This window comes from Toxotes jaculatrix, chromosome 4, assembly GCF_017976425.1.
Source record: "Toxotes jaculatrix isolate fToxJac2 chromosome 4, fToxJac2.pri, whole genome shotgun sequence".
NCBI lineage: Eukaryota > Metazoa > Chordata > Actinopteri > Toxotidae > Toxotes > Toxotes jaculatrix.
In genome coordinates this window covers 25,855,507-25,878,304 of record NC_054397.1, presented here as the reverse complement: position 1 = coordinate 25,878,304, position 22,798 = coordinate 25,855,507, and the positions used below count along the sequence as shown (strand labels likewise).

Genomic DNA, 22,798 nt, shown 5'->3' with positions numbered 1-22,798 from the left:
GATGGAGTTCGTTACCATTCCTCCCCGACTGTGGCCAAGTAGCTGCAGCAAGAAAGGCAGCCCGTTTCCATTTGGCATTAACATGCACAGTATCTACAGTCACTGGGATTACTTTGATCAGAGCTTAAGCTGTATAAATATATATATGATCGTAACTATCTGATGAAGAGGTCAGAGTCTGAAGAGCTAAGGCCATGTGTGCACTAATGTGGATAAATGTGACAATGCATCTGTGATCACGGGTTCTGTACGTCAGCACCAAGAGCCTGGAAACTTTAACATCTCTCCTGTCTGTGAACCACAGGAGACACATGTTGATTCCAGGCGTGCAGGGGGACAGACTGGCTACAGCACAGGATGAAGTCCATTAACCTGGCTCAACGACGAATAGGGCAAATTAGCATGTGAAGCTAACATGTTCTCCTCTGTCCTGCAGGCCCTGGAGGAAGAGTTTGCCAGGAAGCTGCAGGAACAGGAAGTGTTCTTCAAGATGAGTGGAGAGTCAGAGTGCCTTAACCCCTCCAACCAGAGCCGCATCTCCAAGTTCTACCCGATCCCCAGCGTCCACTCCACCGGTTTCTAGTCCACACACAGTCATGAACACAGTGAGGACTGAACCTGTGCTGCCTTGGCCTCGTCCCCTGTCAACTGTCAGACAGTGGAAGCGTGTAAAGCTGTTATCTGGCTCTAGACGTAGTTCCTCAGTGTACATACTGCTCTGCTCTGCTCTGCCAGACTTACTCTGCCCATTCTGTCATATTTCCACACTATTACCATCATTTTGAAGGAGAATCATGAAGGAGAATTTCAGATGTAGGGCTTCGGTCATCACCTCAGAACCGCTCGTGAAGTCGTTCTCTGTCCAACCTTCTTTTGTGATTGAATTATTTTTTTGTAAAGAATCCAGTGCCTGTAGAATTCGATATTTTTGGCTTTTCGATCCAAGCAGTTTCTGATCATTATTTGCTGCTCAATTTTCTCTGATTTAGACTTTTGCACTAAGGAAAGGATTTTTTATACCGCCTCATTTAGTTCAAGATTGAATAGCAACCTTATCATTTATAATTGATCATCAAAGAGAATGTATTTCTGATAAAGAAGACAGAGCACACTTTTAATATCACTCTGGGAGGAATGGTGATACAGTATATTTTTTATGAAATCGTACCTGTCTGTCTGTGTTAGAGTGATAGGTTGTGATACATTGGGGGTTGAAATAACCCTTCTTATGCATTATTTCAATGCAAGGTGTAGGAACTTTTTCCAGCAGCAATGATTCCTTCGTTCAGGGTTTTCCTTCAGAATGCCTTCCTGTTTCAAGCACTTCAGACTTGAGACGACTGCGTAGCAACAAGCAGTACATGGTGTAAACCATTAGTTACTCTGTTATAGATAGAGGAGGTGTGGAGATGGTGTTTACATTCAGAGACAAAGCATCACTGTTTATTAGACACTAAGGAGATCACAGTGATAGCTGTCGAACAAGCATTTATATTATGTCTGTCTTTTTTTTTTTTTTTTTTTTTAAGGTGACACCACTTTATTATTATCAAGCAAAAGTTATGTATCTATAGGAGCAAGTTCTTCAGGGATGAATAAAGAATGCAATTTATCATTGATGTCCATCAGTTCTGTCACATTTCTAGCATTTTGAGGAGTTTCTGAGGCCCATGTGTCACTAAACTCACGGAGCGAGTTCAAACTGCAAACAGCTTTCAGCTCAGCTGAATCACACAGAAATGTCCCGACCTGCAGCTGCAGTCACAGCTCATCATGATGCATCCTTTGTATTCGCTTCGGTTTTCTTCAGATGCCTCCTCATGAGCTACTTTGCCACCAGGTGTATTATGGGTAGGCCCGCATGGCTGTTGTTTCTTGTTTTTATTGAAATGATAATACTGTTTTCATGGACATGCTAGCTAATAGCCTTAACCCTTCAGAGGTGAATGACCTGTAATGACCTTTAAAGACTTTGGTCAGACTCTCGGTTTTATGAAGCATATTAACAATTTCAGAATAATTAACTTCAAACAAACAAAAACAGAACATGGGCATTTGGCAAATGTGTTTTTTTTTTTTTTTATTTAGGCTGATGTTTTATGAATGATGCTAAGGCAGTGTAATATTTGAGGCAGTTGGTGCATGACGTGGACCTGACTGGTTTAGGCCATCTTGACTTCTGATTGGTTCATTTCATCATCTCATTTTCTGTACGATTGGCTTTAAAGTTAGTCCAGTGTATTTAAAAATTGAGCTGTTATGTACAAAAACATAATGAAGGAGTGCTGTGCACCATTTGCAAAACTTTCTCAATAGCTATTTATGTGAAAACCCACACTGCAGCACCTGTGCTTTAGCTTATGTTCTCCACCTACTGGAGGTTTGCAGCGTACAAAAATATAATTACAAATCCAGTCCTGTCAGTTGTTGTTGTTGTTGTTTGTCAGCTAGATTCTCTAAACTGTAAACTGATTCAATTCTGAATGTCGACTGAAAAAAAAAAAAGTGATCCATATCAAAATCATTATGCATTTTTAAAAAAAAAAAAAGTATAGTTTTTAGATTGTCTGTGTAATGTAGATTTTCATTTTGCTGTAAATAAACCGTTTCCTCTCTACTACAGTTTAGTGTTTAGTCCTTGATTTGATCCCATGTGGTAAAACCGTGGTAATGATCTCGCTGATGATGAACATCTATGAAAAAAACACTTAATTCTATAGAAAGAAAAAAAATATATAAATATTTGTTATAAAACATTGCTGAGGAGAAAATACCAGCTGTAATAAAAAGGTAAGAAAAGGTCAGCTCTTCATTCAGGCCCACACAATAAAAGATGTCGCCACACTGAATAACACCCCTCAGTTCAAAGCTATACACAATCCCTGATTTCACAAACACAACTCAACACAGAAAATGTTGAAAATACAGTAATATCCCTTAGAAAAACAGAAGTTGGTGAACAGCATCCAGTGCGTGCCTCAGTACGTGTACCATCTTTATGTTCACATGTTCAGTAACCTGTCACTCAAACACCAGCATTCCTCCTCCTCCTCCTTCTTTGAGTCGTCATCATGAATTCTCCTGAAAAACAACACAAAGGGTTTGGTTTAAATGTTTCTTATAGTAACCTGCACCACCATCTGCAGCAGGGCTCCTCTCTGCAGACAAACTCATCCAGGCTAACATGATGCTAGCTACCTAAACTGGGTTGATGTTCATTAATCACAGACAGTTGTTTTGCAAAGCAGAGAGCTGAAACCATGATTAGCACTCAGTGCTGGTCATGTAACTGTAGCTATGATTAGGCAGCATATGTGCTATGGCAACAAACAGCATGTTTCTACTGGAGCTGCACAGTGGAAACATCTTAAAGGAAAGGGTCACAATTTTTCAAGTCAGGTGCTGTTTTGAACACTGGGATTGGTTTTGCTTCCTATAATTACTCCTCCTGTTCATACAGTGCCTTGCAAAAGTATTCATAGCCCTTGAACTTTTCCAGTTTGTCACGTTACAATCACAAACTTAAATGTGTTTTATCTGGATTTTATGTGACAGACCAGCACAAAGTGGAGCACAATTGTGAAGTGATAGGAAAATGATACTTTGTGTTAAAGATTTCATACAAATAAAAATATGAAGTGTGGCGTGCATATTTACTCTGATACCCCTGAATAAAATCCTATGCAACCAAAAGCCTTCAGAAGTCACCTAATTAGTAAATAGAGTCCACCTGTGTCTACTTCAATCTCAGTATAAATACAGCTGCTCTGTGGCTTCAGAGGTTTGTTAGAGAACGTTAGTGAACAAACAACATCATGAAAACTAAGGAACACACCAGAGCACTGTTTAATCCATCATTCGAAAACAGAAAGCATATGGCACAACTGCAAAGCTACCAAGACATGGACATCCACATAAACGGACAGGCTGGGCAAGGAGAGCATTAATCAGAGAAGCAGCCAAGAGGCCCATGGTAACTCTGGAGGAGCTGCAGAGATCCACAGCTCAGGTGGGTGAATCTGTCCACAGGACAACAATTAATCGCACACTCCACAAATCTGGCTTTTATGGAAGAGTGGCAAGGAGAAATCCATAGTTGAAAGAAAGCAATAAGAAGTCCCGTTTGCAGTTTGCCACACGCCATGCAGGGGACACAGGAAACGTGTGGAAGAAGGTGCTGTGGTCAGATGAGACCAAAATTGAACTTTCTGGCCTACATGCAAAGCGCTGTGTGTTGCAGAAACCTAAAACCTGAACACACCATCCCCACCGTGAAACATGGTGGTGGCAGCATCATGCTGTGGGGATGCTTTTCTCAAAGCACATTCATGTGTTCTTATTGAGAATCTGTGGCAAGACTTGAAAATTGCTGTTCACAGACGCTCTCCGTCCAATCTCCCTGAACTGGAGATATTTTGAAAAGACTGACTCAGGGGGGCTGAATACATATGCACACCTCACTTTTCAGATTTTTATTTGTAAAAAATCTTGACCAAGTATCATTTTCCTATCACTGCACAATTGTGCGCCACTTTGTGTTGGTCTATCACATAAAATCCCAATAAAATACATTTAAGTTTGTGGTTGTAACGTGATTAAAATGTGGAAAAGTTCAAGGGGTATGAATACTTTTGCAAGGCACTGTACTTTATGGGACAGAGACTGTGGACTGTGGATCTCCTGTTCAGCATGAAGAGATCCTTGGTGAAAGATCTCAGTAGGTTCCACTTCACCAGGCAGGGGAACCTGCTGAGATCTTTCACCAGGCACAATAAGTGTGGAGACTGGGATTTGTGACACATTTCAAACAGAGTTCAGTGATAAATCCTGTCGACATTAGTTTACTTATGATTTATTTAACTGACTCAAATTTAACTAAAATTGTTTAAGATGAAATGTACACAGAGAACATCAGTGGCAACACACTTCCTTTTAGCTGAATGTATTAAATGTGCCCCAATTACAAACAAAATTTTAATTCTTCTGTTTAAAGTTCATTTATTTTATGGTATATTTGATTATGCGTGGCTGTTACATTGTGCTGTGTGAACTGTTGTTGGAATTACACCAGATCTCGATGATTTTTCCATCATTTACATTTTCTTCCGTAAAACTAAAATCACATTGGTGTCTGTGTCTGAAGGTTAGATGATGTGTGAGGTTCACCTTGAAAAGTCTTAGTCATGAGTCAGTTACTGTTGCAAAACCCTCTGACAAATCAGTAACAATCAAACGGAGCTAATTTATCCCAGTGTGAAGAACAACGACTGACCTCTGTCTCCCTTCTGTCCTCTGCGTCCCTCAGGCCCAGGAAGGCCTTCTTCACCTGTGTCCAGACAGAGTTAATGTTATAGACTAATGGTTGGAAAAACCATGAAAGACATGAAAACTGATCAAAACAGTGCATTTTATTTTTTTTCGCTGTTTCCAGGTCAATTTCCATGGTTTCATTTGACTGGGAAAAGCAAACAGCTCTGTCAAATGTATAGAAAACAGTTTCCTTTATGACTTGATTAAACATTATTGAAACATGTTCAGTCACCTGTAAATGTGAAGTTTGAAAACAATTATTTACAATTATTTACTAACCAGTATGAAAACAGTTATTTATGTTACATTCTCCTAGATTTCTTTTTCCAAAATCCACTTTTTTTATTTTAAGGATTTTAAGATGTACCTTTCTCTCCTTTTAGGCCTGGGAATCCCATGTCCCCTTTCTGTCCCGGTCTCCCAGGTGGTCCTACAATGGCTCCATGTGCTGTGGAGAACAAATTCTCTTGTTTTCAGAAATCCTCATTCTCTTATTATTATTATTATTATTATTATTATTATTATTATTATTATTATTATTATTAATAATGCCACGAAGCAGACTGTGAGCTGGATAAAAAGAGGTAAGGTGAGAAAACCTGTCAACCAGTAGTTCCCCTGCCAGTAATGTTTTATGGTAAATATTGATTTGTGATTTATAGCATCATAATACACTCACATTTAATGTATTCCACCAGTTCTGTGGCATTTCCATGTGAACCAAACCATCGGCTCTGTCCTGGAGGACCTGGGGGGCCAGGCGGTCCTGGAGGACCTTGGAAGACACGACTGTTGTAGTCCCTGACAATATCATGCAGCACACCACGAGCTGTGAAGGTGAGAAAAGTGGGTGATGCAGGTGAAGTGGCTGTCTTCAATCCCAGGAAAACAGCAAACTGGACTGGAACAGACTTATACTGTAACATGATCACAAGTTCTTAGTAAAAGAAACTATCAAGTAAAGGCTTTTCTTTCTAAGCCTCTTTCATCTGATACTGTACCACATGTACTCCACCAGGTCTGTGACAGACAGCTGGTCAGGGTTAGAGTGGACATACAGTAGATATAGTTTGTCATGGTAAAGCTGACACTGACTTACATTTGAGATATTCCACCACGTCCACGACATTTTCACGGGAACTAACCCACTGGCTTTGTCCAGGTATTCCAGGAAGTCCAGGAGGTCCGGGAGGTCCTTGGGCAACATGTTCATAGTCCCTCAGAACATCACGGAGCAGACCATGGGCTGCGTATGGAGGACAGCAAAGTCCAGTATTATATACAGCAAATGAAGGTAAACTTGCTGTTTATCATGGTGGAATGCTTTTGTCCTGTTTCTAACATCTATCAGACCAGATCATGAGGATGGATAATCCTCAGTGTCTGTAGAGCATACTCAGAGTATACTCAGAATTTACTCATTTTACTTAGAACTTGGTAAAACTGCATTTTCTTACCATGCACCCACGGCTTGGAAAAATTAACAAGATATATTTTGTCTAGAAACACTGTCTTCATTTCAGGAAGTCAAGCATCACATGTAAAAAATGTTTCATAAGGAATCTCATCTCTCTCATGCTAAAATGATATGTGTTATCATGTAACTGTGTGACACGTTACCATTCTGACCACGTCTCTCTCTTGTAAAACATAATGTATGTGAAGAGACTGTTTAATTGAAGGTTAAATAAAAATTATTAAGTTTTAAAGCAACACAAAGCAAAATGAAATGCGATACATAGACCATCAAACGCGCTGACACACTAAAGCTGTGAATTTTGTCATGTGTGATGTGGTTCTTTGACTAATTGCCACCTACATTTGATGTAATCAGTTACTTTGGCGGCCATCGTGGAGTAGTCACCAGTATCCAGGTTCCAGTCTCTGGCACCTGGCACACCAGGTTCTCCCTTATGTCCTGGGGGTCCAGGAGGACCTGGGAGACCATCACCTGGAGACAATCCAACACAATATGTTTTCGTATGTGACTCTAATGTAGACAGATTTACTTGCTCTTCACATAGACAGATTTACTGTCTACATTAGTAAATCTATTGTAGACAGTTTTTCTGAAGGTTTATGTTTAGATTTTGCCTAAATGAAACCCTCATCATATTATTGTTGAATGACAAGCCAAGTGTATGTGAAGTTGACCTTGTATCCAATTAAAAAAAAAAGCATTTAATTGCATGTCATTCCTTATTTTCTTTTCATGCAGTACTTTTAGCTGTTTTTAGCATATATGCTAATATGTGTCAGGATATAAGGCATTACCGTGTTATTAATACTCTTCCCTAACACTTATCATGTCATCATCTTTAATGCGGTCGCACAAGCAGCCCAAGCTGAGTCACAAGTCGCCCTAACTTTAAAGCTAAATGTTGTAACTTTCTACAACTGGTGAATTATTCCTTCAGCCCTTTAACAGACAGAAATAAAAACATTACTGTTCTTTTGATTGTAGTCAGAACCCTGGTCTCCTTTGAAAGGTAACCCTTCAAATTTTATAATAATAAACACAGATGAGTATAAGATATACTGAGCCAAAATTGCAGATGCTCAAACATGGTAGAAATATCAGAGTTTTTTGTCTCTCTTATAGAAATGGAATATAAGAGCTGTGGTAGTGCTTTTTGAGTGGAAAACACTTTGGAGCCACAGCCACAAGTCTGAACCAGTTCTGTGTCGACAGCTGTTGCGGTGATATGGGGATCCTAAAAGGCTTTGCACACATAGTCAGGAGACTTTATATATATTACAATGTATAATTTGTCAAAGTCATGCAGACCAAAACACACCTACAGTGCTGCTTCAAGCATTGGGACAGTGTATTTTAAAAGGTCAAACTCACTCTTGGCATAATCTTGTTGTTCCACTTTAAATGACTGTGACTCTCTGTTGGCATGTTCAGCATAGGAAACCAGTCCACGGACTGGACCAGGGGGGCCCTCAGGTCCAGGGGGACCAGGGGGACCAGGGAGGCCTGGAGAGCCTCTGAAGGTGACACCTTTGGAAAGCAAAGGAACAGATGGATGAGAACATGTATGTTTGTGTATTTTCTCAGATTTAATTCTCTGTGAACTGATTAAGTCGAGGTTTTCAGTCCAACTCACTTTGCAGGTAGTCACGAATATCAGAGCTGATGTAGTTCCCAAATCCTGGTGGGCCAGGTGGTCCTACTGGTCCAGGTGGACCAGGTATACCTGGAGGACCAGGAGGGCCCTGAGGGCCCACATGTGCTTGATACCCAGCTAGTCAGACAATGCAATTGAATGTATGTTAGCTTAAGAAAACTACTAGAAATAATTATTTTATCAGGGGCTTTTTACTGATGGGCTAACTGTTGTTGTTATTGTTTTTCTTACTTGATATCAAGTTTCCAGGAAGACCCGGAGGCCCAGGAGGTCCAGGGGGTCCAGGGACACCTACCACCCCCCTCTCTGGTGACGGACAAGACCCACCATGAGTCACATTTATGTTCTCTGAACAGAATTCCTTTTTAACAGGTAACCTCACGGGTGCTTCTGTAACTCTCACCATTCATGAGGCTGAGGACGCGTTCAGCCACTTCCTGCGTGTTAAATCTGTAGCTGCCATGACCTGGACCTCCAGGAGGTCCTGGTGGCCCGGGAGGACCAGCAACATATCTCCTCACATCCTCTCCTGAGCACAGATAACTGACAGTCTTAATATTTGCTCCTAAGAGCTGAACATCGAAAAGCAAACTTTAAAGTTTGGAGAAAATCTGGTAAAATTTTCAAGGCCGTTCAATGCTTGTTATATAACTAATGAATACCAGTTAATTGACCACATGCTCATATTTTCTTTTGCAAGCTCACATAATGTCCTTAGCACAGGTCATTAGCATGAAAAGCATGACAGGCTCAATTTTTTTAACCATTCATTTACAAACACTGCTGGTACCAGTATTTTCATGTGCCATTTAAATCATGAGTTTCTGCCACTGCAGCCATCTGTCAAAAATATGGGGGTTTTGATCCTCGAATGAAACTTACTTTGCAATAGGTCGATAACATCGTTAACAGAGATGGAACCAGGTGGACCTGGAGGACCAGGAGGACCAGGAGTCCCGTCATATCCTCTACCTGAACCTGAATATAGTAGGTAAAAGTTATACAGAGGTTGTCGCACTTGATTTTTACATACGGACATCCTGTGTAATAACAGCTTTAACATTACTGTGATATTTTATTATTGTTGATCATACTCTGGATATAGGCAATGACTCTATTGGCCACATCATCCACCAACACATCCCCAGCAGGCCCAGGGGCTCCTGGAACACCCGGAGGTCCAGGAGGTCCAGCCAGGTACTCCCTGAAGCCACCACCTGCATGTGAAGACAGCACTGTCTCAAACAGGTCTCTTGACTTTGGTCTTTCATCCATATGTAATGTTATGCAAGCCAAAGTAACCAGATACTGGGACATAACTCACTCTGAAGGTACTCTGCAATGTACTGGCCCACATCAGCTGATCCAGTCCCACTTCCATCTCTTCCAGGTGCACCAGGTGGTCCAGGGGGGCCTGGAGGGCCTGGACTGAATGAACTACCTGGTATGATAAATTCCCCAAAAAATGTCAAATACAAGTGGGAAAGACTGGACAAGACTCAAATTATAAGATGAAATAATAATATTATTACGACTGCTATTATTGTTATTATTTGCTTTTGCAATTTGAACAAGCAGCATGAACCCTGGCTGAGTGGTGAAACCAATGCAGAAACGCTTTAAACTGCACTTCCTCAAATGGCCACTACACACCGGCTCTGAGAAAACTCCGTTAAAGATACATCATTTAGCTTTTTTCTAATATTCTGTTGTTGAAAAAGGCTCTAAGGGATGTTACGAGAATCAGTACTTTGGTACCAAGTCAATGCCAAATTTCTGAAATTACAATTTCATACCCTGAAACGTTATTGTTATTGGTTGTGAATTGTGACAGCTGACGTCTGTTGTAGCAATTCTCCACACACAACATTCACAAAGGCCAACATTATCTTGTTTAGGCCAATGTAATGACAGCGCATAACATGAGCTAAGGGCTTATAAAGTTAGTACAGTTACAATTTAGTCTGTCATGTCATCAAATCAAATGTCATCAAATGTAATGTTGACTTTTTAATGTGTATTTTCACACTTCTGTCACACAGTACTGCTTGAATACTACTGTATGGAGGGTTGTGTGCTTGTTTGTTCACGTGTGTTAGCACAGTGTATGTGCACCGGCCTTCAGTGGTATCAAATTTAGCACTATTTTTGGAATTGTGGAATTTCAGTGGTACTGGTACTGACTACCAAATTTCTGGTATCATGACATCCCTACTCCAAAACATATTTTTAAAAAGGTGTAAAAATGTGCTGTCAAAGGTCAATCTTACCACTTGAGACTCCTGGGATTCCTGGGGCACCAGGGACTCCTGCATCACCTGCAAAGAACATGTTAATAATATGATAGAAACTCAGAGTTTGCTGACTTCTTCAAAAAAGAAAACACGGAGAGGGGGACAGGAAAGACAAACAAAATGAAAGGAAAGGTCTTTTTATTACCATTCACTTTAAATCCTGTGTAATATCACATGATCATTTGTAACCGATCTATGAGAGAGAAGTCACACAAAACAGTTGTCTGAGTTTACCTTTAGGTCCTTGTCGCCCCTCTGGGCCCTGTGGGCCTGGTAGACCTTGAGGGCCAATCGGGCCTTCTGGTCCCTGAGGCCCCCTTGGTCCAGGCTGACCTGGGAAACCTGACGTGAAAACCAAAACACTGATTCAGCAAATGCTCTGCTTGTAGTGTTTGAAGGTTGTTTATTTGTGTGCTGTACTTGTGCTGCAAATATTTGTTAAACTAAGTTCTGAAATTTCTTTACAACACAGTTTTTTTCTGCATGTGAACTTATAAAGCCACACAGGCCTCTGTGGAGTGTCTTCATAAAAAAAATCCATCTCATCTAAAAGTTGTTCACATACCAACACCTTGTTCCCCTGGACTTCCTGGCAGACCTGGTTGTCCTGGTTCACCTGAAACAGTCATCATTACATTAGGTCATAGATTATGTCTGTTTTAAAAATCTGTTTTCAGACATTATGATGCACACAGTGGTTTGCAGTTTGCTCACCTTGAAACCCTTGTGGTCCTCGTTCACCTAATGACAAAAGAATAATAAGATGAAAGTAAATTTGTAAATTTTGCAACAGTGAGACACATGTTTTCAGAAGCATCTAATTTATTGAACTACCTGCTCCGCCCCTTGGGCCTGGGGGTCCTGGAGGTCCTGGTGGTCCAGCAAAGAAGGTCTCTGAGCCAAAAGAGTGAAAAATGCATCAACATGCCAAACAAAGACAGTAGAGGCTGACGTGTTGAGTTTAATTTGAAGTTTAATTCACCAACCTGATGTAGGCACAAAGCTGCCAGGTTCTCCTTTCTCTCCTTGGGGACCAGGTAAACCAACACCTGTGAAGACAGCAACAGAGTTACAGTTCAATTTATTATAAGAGAGAGAAATCTCTCCTATTTTCAGTCTGACATAAGAAGGTGAAACAGGCATTTTCTTTTAACAAAGTACATAAAAATGGGCTGGGAGAGGCTTTTATCAGAATTTAAGAGTGGACTAACACTTTAAATTGTCCTGTATGCTGATGATCTATCTACTCTGTGTAATGCAAGATACTTATTTACCTGGCTCTCCTGGGGGACCTCTGCGTCCTGGAGGACCCTGTTTAGTCTCACCTAAACAACAATGGCAACAGTATTTGAATAATCATTAGATTGATCTAAGAACCTATAACAACTGTTTGGGAATACCACTGGTATCTAACAAATTTTTCTTTCAACATACCAGGAGGACCCTGAAGACCAGGTGGTCCTGGGGGACCTGGGGGTCCTGGTGGACCAGGCAGCCCTGCCGCTGAGGAAAGTTCTGTTAGAAAACAGAGACAATATTTCGACAAGTATTACTGTGTTATCTTGACTCTAGCACCAGATGGCACCGCAGTAAGTAATCAAAGAGAAAAACAGAGAGGTACTCACTGTCGGTTTGGGTGGCACTGACAGTTTCTGAATTTGTGACGCTGATGCCAGGCTCGCCAGGTTTTCCTAGCTCACCCTTGTCTCCTTTTTCTCCTTTTTCTCCTTTCTCCCCTTTCTCCCCTTGTGCTCCCTTAGGACCTAATTGATTGAGTCAGTGTACCGTTGCAGAAAAACACAATCTGCTCAATATGTATCAGCAATCCTCACATTCATCAAGTTTTGACCCATATAAGCTGCTTAACGTTTGTCAACCGTTTGCATTTACCAGGTTGTCCTGGAACACCAGCAGGGCCAATGGGACCAGACAAACCAGGGGGTCCAGCAGGGCCTGGAGGCCCTGCAGGCCCTGGAGGTCCAGGGATGGCCACAGAATCAGAACCAACTAGAAACAACAAAGAAAGAGACAAAGACCAGTTAGGGTGTACAACACTTAAAAGGTGATACACAGTTCATTTTGCTTGTCCTCTGTACATGAAGTTCTTACTTGGAGTGACGACTTTACCAGGCAAACCAGGTTCACCTGAAACATTAGATTGGACATCAAATATAAAAAACTGGCCAAGCAGTTATAGCATTGCAAGAGTGCACCAGTATGTGTTAGTTTACATTTTGTCTTACGCAGCCCGTCATATAAACACTTAGCAGATGATTTTTATCTGTGTCCAGTACCTTCTATTACAGTGTTAGATGGTAGATGTGGTTTTTTTTTTACTTTCATTAATAAGGAAATGAGGCAATACCTTTACTACCAGGCTGTCCTGGATTTCCAGCAATACCTGTGGCAATGGATCACAAAACAAATACAAAATTATACTAAAGCTAATATGTAAGGAGAGTAAAAGCATTGATTCTGGTATATATTCTCATACCTGGGGGTCCCTGAAGTCCAGGAGTGCCTAGAGAAAGAAAAAAGAAAAAACTAAAACAACACTGTGTTCATCTCAAAGCAATTCATTAAAAATAAGCTACCTAAAATTCTTCCAGTAACATTTGATAAACAAATTACATTGCAGCTGATTATGAATGCGATAATAATTGGACATAATACCTGGGGGACCACCATCTCCAGGAAGTCCAGGTGGTCCTCTCATACCAGGAAGTCCCATTGGACCTGTGTCACCTGCAATGTACACACAGAGACTCACAGTTCACAGGACACAACAGCAGTGATGTTCTGTTATCTTTCCCTGGCACCTGCAGAAAAACTGTCTTAACAGGTGTCCCATAACTGACGGTTTGAATGTCTGTCCTCTCCAGCTATGACAAAATGAACAGTCAAATGTTGTCTGTGTTTTCTTTCTTTCTTTGTCAGGTAATTGAATGTCACTGACTTTTACTATTGATGTGATGCTCTCTCCTCACCTGCAATTCCTTTAGATCCCTTTGGTCCAACAGGGCCTTGTGGTCCAGGCTGTCCTGGTTCACCTTTAATCATGAAAATAGGATCTATCAAAAATGCTGCTGTGACTGAATCTGTGTTTTTCTTATTCATGTTGTGCAGGACTGATAAAACTGTGCTGAGACGCACCTGTTGGTCCACGTGGTCCCCTCTCTCCCTGATCTCCCTTGATTCCTGCCTGTCCTGGAGCTCCTCGGTCACCTGCATTACAGACAATAAAAAGTGCCAATTCAGTTATTAAAAAGTTGGATGCAACTGATGAAGAATCCTTAGTATTCTTCTTCTATCAATGCAATATCTAACTAATCAGTCAGTGCTCTGCAAAGTAACCTAATCGTTTCTATGTCTTTTGATCATTAAAATGAAAAGGAATAAAGCTTTTGAGGGACCTTTTGCTCCTGGAACTCCTGCTTCACCCTGGAAACCCTTTGGACCAGGAGCACCTGCAGACAGGCACAGACGATTTAATACATTGCTGCCAATCAGTACCAGTTACCAAACAAAAAAAAATGAAGTTCATGTAGAACTGAGTCTTTACCAGGACTTCCTGAGGCACCATGCTCTCCCATGGCACCTAAATAAAACAGGAAATATACAGAGGCCATTAACTTCTATTAACTTAGTGAGTTTACCATGTCAGTTTAATTAGAAGTTTAAAGTTAAAATGAGTTTGGTCTAACAGAAGCAAAAACATTGGTACGGTCCTTTGACCTGCTCTGACCCACAATCATCATGACATCATCATGACCTCTGACCTTACCTTTCGGCCCCACAGGTCCAGCAGCACCAGGAGGACCTGGACGTCCTGGCTCACCTTGAGATCCTGTCAGAACCAAGTTTCATCATCAAAGTCTGAACAGTGAATAACTAACCATGGATTCAACTTGGGTGACAAAAACATTTCCTACCTTTGTCTCCTTTCTCTCCAAATCCAGGTGGTCCAGCCTCTCCACGGGGGCCCATCGGGCCCTCCCGGCCCCTTTGTCCCGGTGGTCCCTCGGCACCTGGTTCACCTGGTTACAAAGGAGCCCATGCTTAGCCCATGCTTTCTCTTTCTAAGTATCACCACTAAACCTAAACGAGAAATGAAAAATGACTGAAACTTAACATTACCTGCACTTCCCTTTGGTCCCCTGGGTCCATCCAGTCCTGGGTGACCCATCTGCCCAGGAGGACCTAAAGAAATGAGATACGTGAGCGGAGAAGGAACAGGCGGTGAGTTTGTCACCTCTGTGGGAAGGAAAAAGCCACAACACTGATTCCTCAGTCTTACCTGGTAGGCCAGGAAAGCCGCTATCACCTGCAAAACATAGGTTTTTAGTTGCTGGTTCCAGCTTTTAGAGCTTGATTCTCATTTCACACCTCTGAGGTTTGATATTTATGGAATTTTGACTAATACCTCACCTTTCTGCCCTAGTGGCCCTGGATCCCCTGTAAAGAAACAGTGAGACTTATGAAGGATATCAACAAAATATCAGCTTCTAAATTATTCTGTGATTTGTGTAAATGTACCTTTAGGTCCTGGCTCTCCTCTCTCTCCTTTTAGAGAGAATGCAAGTGTTTCTAAAAGTAGAAAAAGATGTTGTTCAAATGTCCACATGTTTGTATGAACCTCTTAGGAAATAACTGATCTGTGCGTTCAGTCTGTACCTCTCACAGCATCTGAGCGGAGTTCAGCCCTGACAAGCTGCTGGACAGTTCTCTGCAGGGCAGCGTTGTCTTGTCCCAGTCCACTCCCCGCACCTCCTCCTGGCCCAGAAGGCCCCAAGTTGATTGTGTTATCCGAGCGGGTCAGGGTGGACCCAGAGGAACTCCTGTCGATGTACGACGAATCCAGCGGGTCGACGATGTTGATGCTTGAGGAGCCCATGAGGCGACTGGTGGAGGCCGCGCCAGTGATGGCTTCTAAAGCATCGACGCGGTTCTTGAGGCGTTTCACCTCTTCACCTGTGAAACAAGAGGGATGATGGTGAACACTTGGAGGTCAACTTCACCGACCCTAATGAAGGTAAATAACTTACTGTTGGAGAATAAATCTTCCTGTCTTACCCAAAGCGATGAGTCCAAAGAGGAGTCCGAGGAGGAGGAGCAGGCTCAACAGGAGGCCCAGCAGCCACTTCCACCAGCTACAGCAGGAGCAGAAGCCAAAGCCTGATTCATCTTTACGGATCTCTGAGAGACAAAAAAAGAAAAAGGCCCGGTGTACAATTAAGTTTTTATTTTTTCTTATAAGACATTAGATTGACAGAAGAGAGAATACTTATAAAAAGACTGAAACAGTACCTGCATACGTGGCTTTGTCTTTTGTGGCAGCTTTCAGGGTTGAAGCTTTTAAAAAAAGAATAAAACAGCAATTAATTACTTGTCAAATAACAGATGCATGTGATGGCTTTTAAAATCAACACGATCTGTTGAACCGAAGTCTACATTTAGCATCTGTTCCTTCGTCCACTGTGCTGGTTGATAGCTTCTGTTTCTCCCTCTTCAGTGAGTCCTCAGAGTAGGTTGCTACAAGACAGAACGATTCAGTTACCAACAATCATACACAGAAACAGTCCACAAGAAAACGTCTTTCATACTATTAAAGTATTAGCAGTGATAGCGGCAGTCGAGGCAGTGGAATGAATAGAAGCGTTATCAGTATGAGCAGTAGAAGTACTGCAGCAGCAGTACTTAGTGGTATTTGGTATTACCAGAAGCAGTAGAAGGTGGAGCAGACATGAACTGTTTCCCCGTGTCTTTGGTCATGACCAGTCTCTCTGTCTCCTTCTTGACAGGAGCATTTTCCTTCTCTATCAGCACAAACTTAAAGTCTTTTCCTGAGGCTTCGTCATTAGTGGGACTGCTGGGTCTCACTGGAAGAGACAACGTGACATTAAAAACTCAACGAGAGCGACTGAATGTAAATATCGAAGAGTACCCATTGTTGCTAAAGAAAGAACGAGTCATAAATAATAAGTAAAAATAAAATAACAGTGTCATTTCCACCACCTCATTTGTATAATTTGGCATTTTATTTTGAAATTCTCATGTCTTCTCTCAGGTCTCACCTATGGTTGAGCTTATTCCAGTGCCAGAGACATTTTTCTGCACACCATACACTTTGAGGAGACAGAGACTCAGAGTTATTTCATGATCCACATCATACAGAACAGAACTGACATGATGTTTTGACTGTTGTCATATTAACATCACTCCAAAGTTCATAGAAACCTAAAAACTATCAAACATCATATTATTGTTGTTGTTGTTGTTGTTAATATTGGCTGTGTATTGCTGCTTTACCTATTTGTGTGTTGGTTCCAGTGGGAGAGAGAACAGCGGGGCTGGTACAGACCAGATTATTCTGAACACCATACAGTGGAGCTGAGAGACAGAGAGACAAACAACGTGGTTGTACTGTCAGTGCCAAGCTGAGGATCTGAAACCCCTGTGGGCTGAGACATGACAAGAAGAGGCTCACCAGAGCTGCTGGCAGATAATCCACTGTTCGCAGAGGCAGAGCTGAGCGTCAGGTTGTTCTGAACGCCTGGACACGACAGAACACAACACAGTCTTTATTTTTCTATTGCTTAGTTTTAAACAGTGTCTCTGGATCTTTTCTAGTTTTCTTTACCAAGGAAATAAGATATTTGGATCTTGTTTAATTTGATAGAAAAAACATACCAAGATGTCTGACCCTGTAACAGTTCACTGGTCAGAAATACTGGTATCATATAGTACGGTAATTAGCCATTTGTTTTTGACTGACCTGACTGGTAAAGGGTGGAAGTAGTGGACAGGTTGTTGGGGTTGCTGTTGTAACTGTAGCTACTGCTCACACCTCCAGACCAAATGCTGCCATAGTGGTCTAAAAGAGATGAAGGAAAAGTGGTAGATAGGCAGGTGAAATATTAAAAACTGGGCACAGCTGAAATGCAGAAAAAAAAATCTGTCTGTCCTCTGAAAATGAAGAGATCAACCAGAAATAAACACACAAATACAAAAATGATACACTGACTTTAAATACCACCTTTTAACCTGACAGTGATGACAGCTGATTGGTTGTACCTGCGGTGGAGCTCTCAGACATGGTCCTGGTTTCCACACTGGCCTTCTTGGGGATGGGCAGGGTGTTGTTGGGGGACTGAGCGGGGCTGGTGCTGGTGGATGGGTTTCCTCTCAGCAGACGCTTCACGTCATCCAGCTCCGTCCCTGCACGGCAGAGGTAGTAGTAGACAATGGAGGACCACTCTGTCAACCGTCCCCCTTTTACCTCCATTTCAGGCTAGCTATGTTTCATTATTACATGTTATGAATGCTTTAGTATTACATGTCTGTATATAAATGGATGTGACAAGCCATACTCACAACTGGCTGTAGGAGAAGCACTCTGAAGTCTGGCTCTGATCTCACTCTCTAAAAAAAGACAACATGGTCAGTAAATAGTTCATCTTATTCTTTTATCTACTTTACCTGATGGTAACAGCCTCCAAGGTCAAGATAAAAGTTATATGTAATGGATATATATGAATTGTTTATGCACTACCCCTTCAAATGTACCTTTGCTCTGAGTTCTCCCTCTGGTGGCAGAACTTGAAGTTGCATTTGATGTGCCTGCAGGAAAACACAAATTCTTAAATTCATTCATGATACAGATGCAGTTTCTATCATTTGCACATTGCAGAGAGTAAGCTGAGGTAATAGCAACACTTACTGTACTCCTTCCTGTTGTACTCTGGAGAAGAGTTTGTGCTTGAACTTTCTGAAACAAACACAAAAAAATCAAATTAGTCTCCAGTTTGTTGTTTCTTCTCCAAATCCTGGAACGTGGCACTGCTGGTACCTCTTTCAGACTACAAACAAAACAGTTCAGTAAAACAGTGTGAACTCATCAACTGTTGACCAGTAACTAACCATCAAAGACGTCTGAGAGAGCTGCTGCCATAGTGATCATGTTCTTCCTCTCTTTTGGAGCAGGTGAATAAGTAATTGCCGAGGACGATCCTCTCTTCGCTTCTGCAGATCCACCTGAACCATAGCTGGTCTTGGTCACTGTTGAAACTGTCACAGCACCTAGACCCCCCTCCCTCCTCACTTCTCTGCCACTACTCGCAAAACTGTAGGCCATGCTAGAGGACCCCTCTCCAGCAGCCCTGAACCCCGCTCCTGCCCCGGAGCCCCCAGAGGCTGCTGAACTCCCTCCACCTGAGGATACAGCAGAGGATGCTCCTACAGTAGTGATGCTGATGCCTCCGGTGCCCTTGCTTGCTCCGGATCCACCGGAGCTGGTGGCATGGGAGCTGGCGTGTGAGTTGGTGGATGTGATCACAACTGAGCTGCTTGTGCTGCCAGAGCCTCCTGACGCAGCTCTTCCACCTGACCCACCTACACTCACAGAAAGATCACCTAGAGGGAAAAAAAAAAAGAAGGAACAGCATGATCCAAAATTGTCTCTGAAAGAAAGAACCAATCAAAGCCCTCATCAAATACTGAGATGACACTACTAACCCGCTGGGGCCAAGGATGGCTAATATCTAATTGCCTGAAACCCTGCTCCAACTATAAGACAGCACTGTCAAAGTTAATGTTTGACCTTTAATGTGAACAGCCATTTCAGCTTTTTTTAAATCAAAAACATTCCCGAGATAAGGCTCTGCGTGCCTGGAACTGTGCCCGAACATGCCCAGTCACTCTTTACCATGAAGTCCCTCCTCTCTCAGATTAGATATTGATTTATGACACGCATATATAAAATGGTTGTTGCTGCTGGAGCTGCCTGAGGTAATGATCTTTCCATGCTAATAAAACTGATGAGCTGTCACCTGGAAGCTTAACAAGCATCTAGCTCCCCCTAGTGGTAAAATATGACATTAGCATTTCATTGTAATTGAACTACCACAACACTCTTATAGCAGCAGCATAACAGCCCGAGAACCAAAACAATTAGTTTGCTAAAGATAAAGACTCTGAAAAATAATGATTAGTGCAGCTAATTCAAAATCTATAATTCAGAATGTGTCGTCCTGCAACAAACTATAGATAATGATTTGTTGTGTGTGAAGATGACTAAAGGCACAACTTACTTTGTGATGTCAGTCTAGTAGAGGTGACTGATTTAGTGACCACTGTAAAACAAATAAAAAAAATATTAGATACAAATGCATCATCTCATGTGTACTAATGTTCTTATTCTATTTTCTGTCCTGTTGTTTATAAAGAGTTGGCTGTGTTGCTGTAGTTTGGATGATCCAGCTCTTTAAATGCTGTCATCGAGTCTACACCATTTACTGCTGTCACTGAGACCGTGTTACAATTCACAGTTTATATTTAATCCTCCACCATACGCTTTGTTAAATAAAATGTATGTATGTATCACTGCACTATCAGTGTAAGAACAGCCACAGTCACAGACCCAACACCTTTCACATCTCACCTCTGCTGCTTCCTCCAGCACCTCCACCTGAGCTGACCGTCTTGATTGTAGTTGGACTGTCCATCCAGTGTTATCTGTTGCAAAGAAGTTGTGAATTACAGGCTGTCATACTGGGTGAAATATGAAAGACTTAAACACAGTGGAAAAGCAGATTTTCATTACATTGAACTGGAAAGTTATTATAGCCTGAGGGGGAATCTGCCACATAGTTCCTCTGAGTGAGTCCTATTTTTCTGTGGTCATATTTCTTTCCTTTGTCGCCATGTCTCTGGTGGAAAGAACTCTTTGAAAACCAGCATGCCAGTGATTTGAAGGGTTCACCTGAAGCTGTATGGAAAGGGCGTGGCTCATTGTTCCCCTGATAAATGTGGCTTTCCTTTTAAACAGCACAGAGCCACAGTATAGAGGCACAGCACCACAGAAACTCAACTGAAACAGATCTGACGCTTCAGTCGTAGCTGGAGGAAAAGACATCAAATCTTTGCCCAGCTGCCACACAGATGGTAACTGATCGTTTACACCTGGAGGCAGTGGCAAGTGTAGACTCAATCAGAGCCCGGGCAGAAGCTGACAGTGTCTGTTTTGTTTCATAATGAGTTCTCCAATCTCAAACAACACATGTCCAGAAAAAAAACCTCAAAAACAAAAAGGGAAAAAATGAAAACGAGAAGCTGACTTCTTCTGTTTGCTAATATTAATGTTAATGGCAGATGTTGCTGCTCACTGTTTGACTCTTCTCCACTTGTTTTAATGTCACACTACATTTTATCACTTAGCATCATCCCATAACAGTTCCATTGGCCACAGTAGCTGCTGTTCAGCAAAGACACTGCCATGTAAAAACAGAGCCCGTAGGTCGTCTGTGCAAGCTGCTCATTATGACCCATAGCTGTGTTTTATTGTTAGGTGACCTCTATAAAAAGGGAGGAAGTCAGGTGACATAGAATAAAGAACAACAAAGTCTACATTAGGAGTAGGATGGGATGGATGAACGAGCTGGAAACACACAGGATTTTAATAAAATAAACTGCTGTTGATTTCCTGTGGGATACTGACAGTCAGTCAAACCTTACTTCAACCCAAATCATGATTCTTCTCTAAACCTAAACAAATAGTTTCTGTCTAAATCTGGCCAAACCCTGATTGTTTCAAAAGCTTGACCACATGTTTATCATTATAACCATGAAGGTCTGGTTTGCCTGTTTGTAGGGGCTCAGGAGATGATCCTGTGGGTCGCATCAGAGGGTAGAGACCGACGACCTGTTCACAATCTTTCTTTAAAGACACTAACATGGAACATGGAGACATTTCACAGATTTGCTGTTTTATTTTTGAGTGTGTGGAAAGGGAATAAACCCTATAAGTTTTATGTTTTTGTTTCCATATCATGTTTGCATAACAAGAGTTTAGCAAGAGTTCTGTGGGTTCATGGTTCTGTCTGTCTCCCCGGGCCGCCCCCCGTTTAATGTGAAAGACTCGTCTCACCTTTCAAATCAAACTGAATATTGTGCTTTTGATTCCACGAGTATTTTACTATGAACTTCAAACGATTTAAACATCATCTAATTATTGGAAGTTTTTGGTTTGAGTTACATTAAATGACTGCTGACTCAAAGATGCAGCGTCATTAAGCTAAAATACAAGATTTTTGATAGATTATGAAATGTTGACTTGTTGGAAATAACTTTTACATCAAAGGCAACAATTACATTGTGGTGACTGGTAGTGTTTTTGGAAATATTAACTTAATCACACACAGGAACTGCGGTCTTGACATCTTGAAAAGGAGTGTGTAGCTTCCAGCAATGTTACCCACAAAAATTACCACCCCCCCAAACCTCCCACACAACCTGCCCCCACATGAACGTGGAGTACAACAGTGAAAGTAAAAACATTTACTTCTCACACTAGTCATTTGCCTGACACTCTTTAATGCACAATTAACATAAGTTTTTCAGCTGTTACTGGTAATTATAGAGCGAACGTCAAATCTAGACTGAGCAGTAAACTACATCCACAGTGGTTTTCCTTTTTGTTTCACACTTACTTTTTTGTTTTGTGTCTTTGTCTCTGCTCTCTGCAGACACAAGACACCTCCACTCAATTCTATTCCCTCAAGTACAATGTTTTTGCTCAAGTGTAGCTTTTGTGTTTAAATATGTAATGCAACATCCTATCTCCTCACTTTATTCATTATTACAGGACACGTGTAAATACACATGGACCTTTGTTTCATATTTCATATGACTGTGATGTGTAGGATCTTTTTTTAAATCTCATGATCTTTATTACTTGATTATTCATTTGTTCTTTTCCATTTTTTCTCTCCCTTTGTGTGATCAATTTAGTTTAACCAGACTTACACCAAACGTACAGATGAACCACTTACAACCTGTAACCCTGTAATCACACTTCATTTTCACAACTGCTTTATGAGATTTACTTAATTTCATGCCTATTCTCAATATAAAAAACGTAGAGTTTTACTTACCTCTTAGACCATTTGTGCAAAAATAATTCCAAACCCCCCCTTATGCCCCCAGCAGAAAAAAAAAGGCTTCAGGTAAGTCAGTCTACCGTGTTCACCACATTGCAGTGCATAAAGCCCTAGGTATTGAGGG

At 41.5% G+C, this 22,798-nt stretch overlaps 2 protein-coding genes across 3 annotated transcripts in view; one reads left to right on the top strand and one right to left on the bottom strand.

Annotated features, from left to right (window-relative positions):
- The window catches only part of slkb (STE20-like kinase b), a 21,407-nt gene extending 18,785 nt beyond the window's left edge, over window positions 1–2,622 (top strand). The window contains exon 18 of the mRNA XM_041035800.1: window positions 437–2,622. Within this exon, the coding sequence (XP_040891734.1) occupies window positions 437–583 (147 nt within the window). The 3' untranslated portion in view covers window positions 584–2,622. The remainder of the gene's footprint in view (window positions 1–436) is intronic.
- Window positions 1,462–22,798, bottom strand: LOC121180408 (collagen alpha-1(XVII) chain-like). Of its 2 annotated transcripts, XM_041035798.1 has the most exons (54): window positions 22,669–22,798; window positions 20,178–20,251; window positions 19,828–19,869; window positions 18,659–19,150; window positions 18,459–18,506; window positions 18,305–18,358; window positions 18,113–18,160; window positions 17,813–17,956; window positions 17,514–17,612; window positions 17,226–17,291; window positions 17,048–17,128; window positions 16,813–16,863; window positions 16,456–16,617; window positions 16,190–16,270; window positions 16,046–16,090; window positions 15,812–15,934; window positions 15,413–15,709; window positions 15,275–15,325; window positions 15,167–15,193; window positions 15,036–15,062; window positions 14,876–14,938; window positions 14,671–14,775; window positions 14,523–14,585; window positions 14,301–14,336; window positions 14,152–14,205; window positions 13,892–13,963; window positions 13,726–13,788; window positions 13,412–13,483; window positions 13,233–13,259; window positions 13,104–13,139; window positions 12,848–12,883; window positions 12,629–12,745; window positions 12,364–12,501; window positions 12,173–12,253; window positions 12,013–12,063; window positions 11,725–11,787; window positions 11,573–11,632; window positions 11,453–11,479; window positions 11,304–11,354; window positions 10,973–11,080; window positions 10,715–10,762; window positions 9,769–9,885; window positions 9,539–9,661; window positions 9,327–9,422; window positions 8,848–8,973; window positions 8,676–8,750; window positions 8,424–8,561; window positions 8,162–8,317; window positions 7,130–7,261; window positions 6,410–6,556; window positions 5,990–6,139; window positions 5,678–5,758; window positions 5,273–5,326; window positions 1,462–3,081 (listed from the first exon to the last, which is right to left on the bottom strand). In XM_041035798.1, the coding sequence occupies exons 2-54, from the start codon at window positions 20,239–20,241 to the stop codon at window positions 3,026–3,028; spliced, it is 4,824 nt and encodes a 1,607-aa protein (XP_040891732.1). In that variant the 5' UTR covers window positions 20,242–20,251; window positions 22,669–22,798; the 3' UTR covers window positions 1,462–3,025. The 2 variants fall into 2 exon arrangements, with proteins under 2 accessions (XP_040891732.1, XP_040891733.1); XM_041035799.1 differs by lacking the exons at window positions 1,462–3,081; window positions 5,273–5,326; window positions 5,678–5,758; ... (1 more) ...; window positions 6,410–6,556; window positions 7,130–7,261 and having other exon boundaries at window positions 8,180–8,317; window positions 8,424–8,532.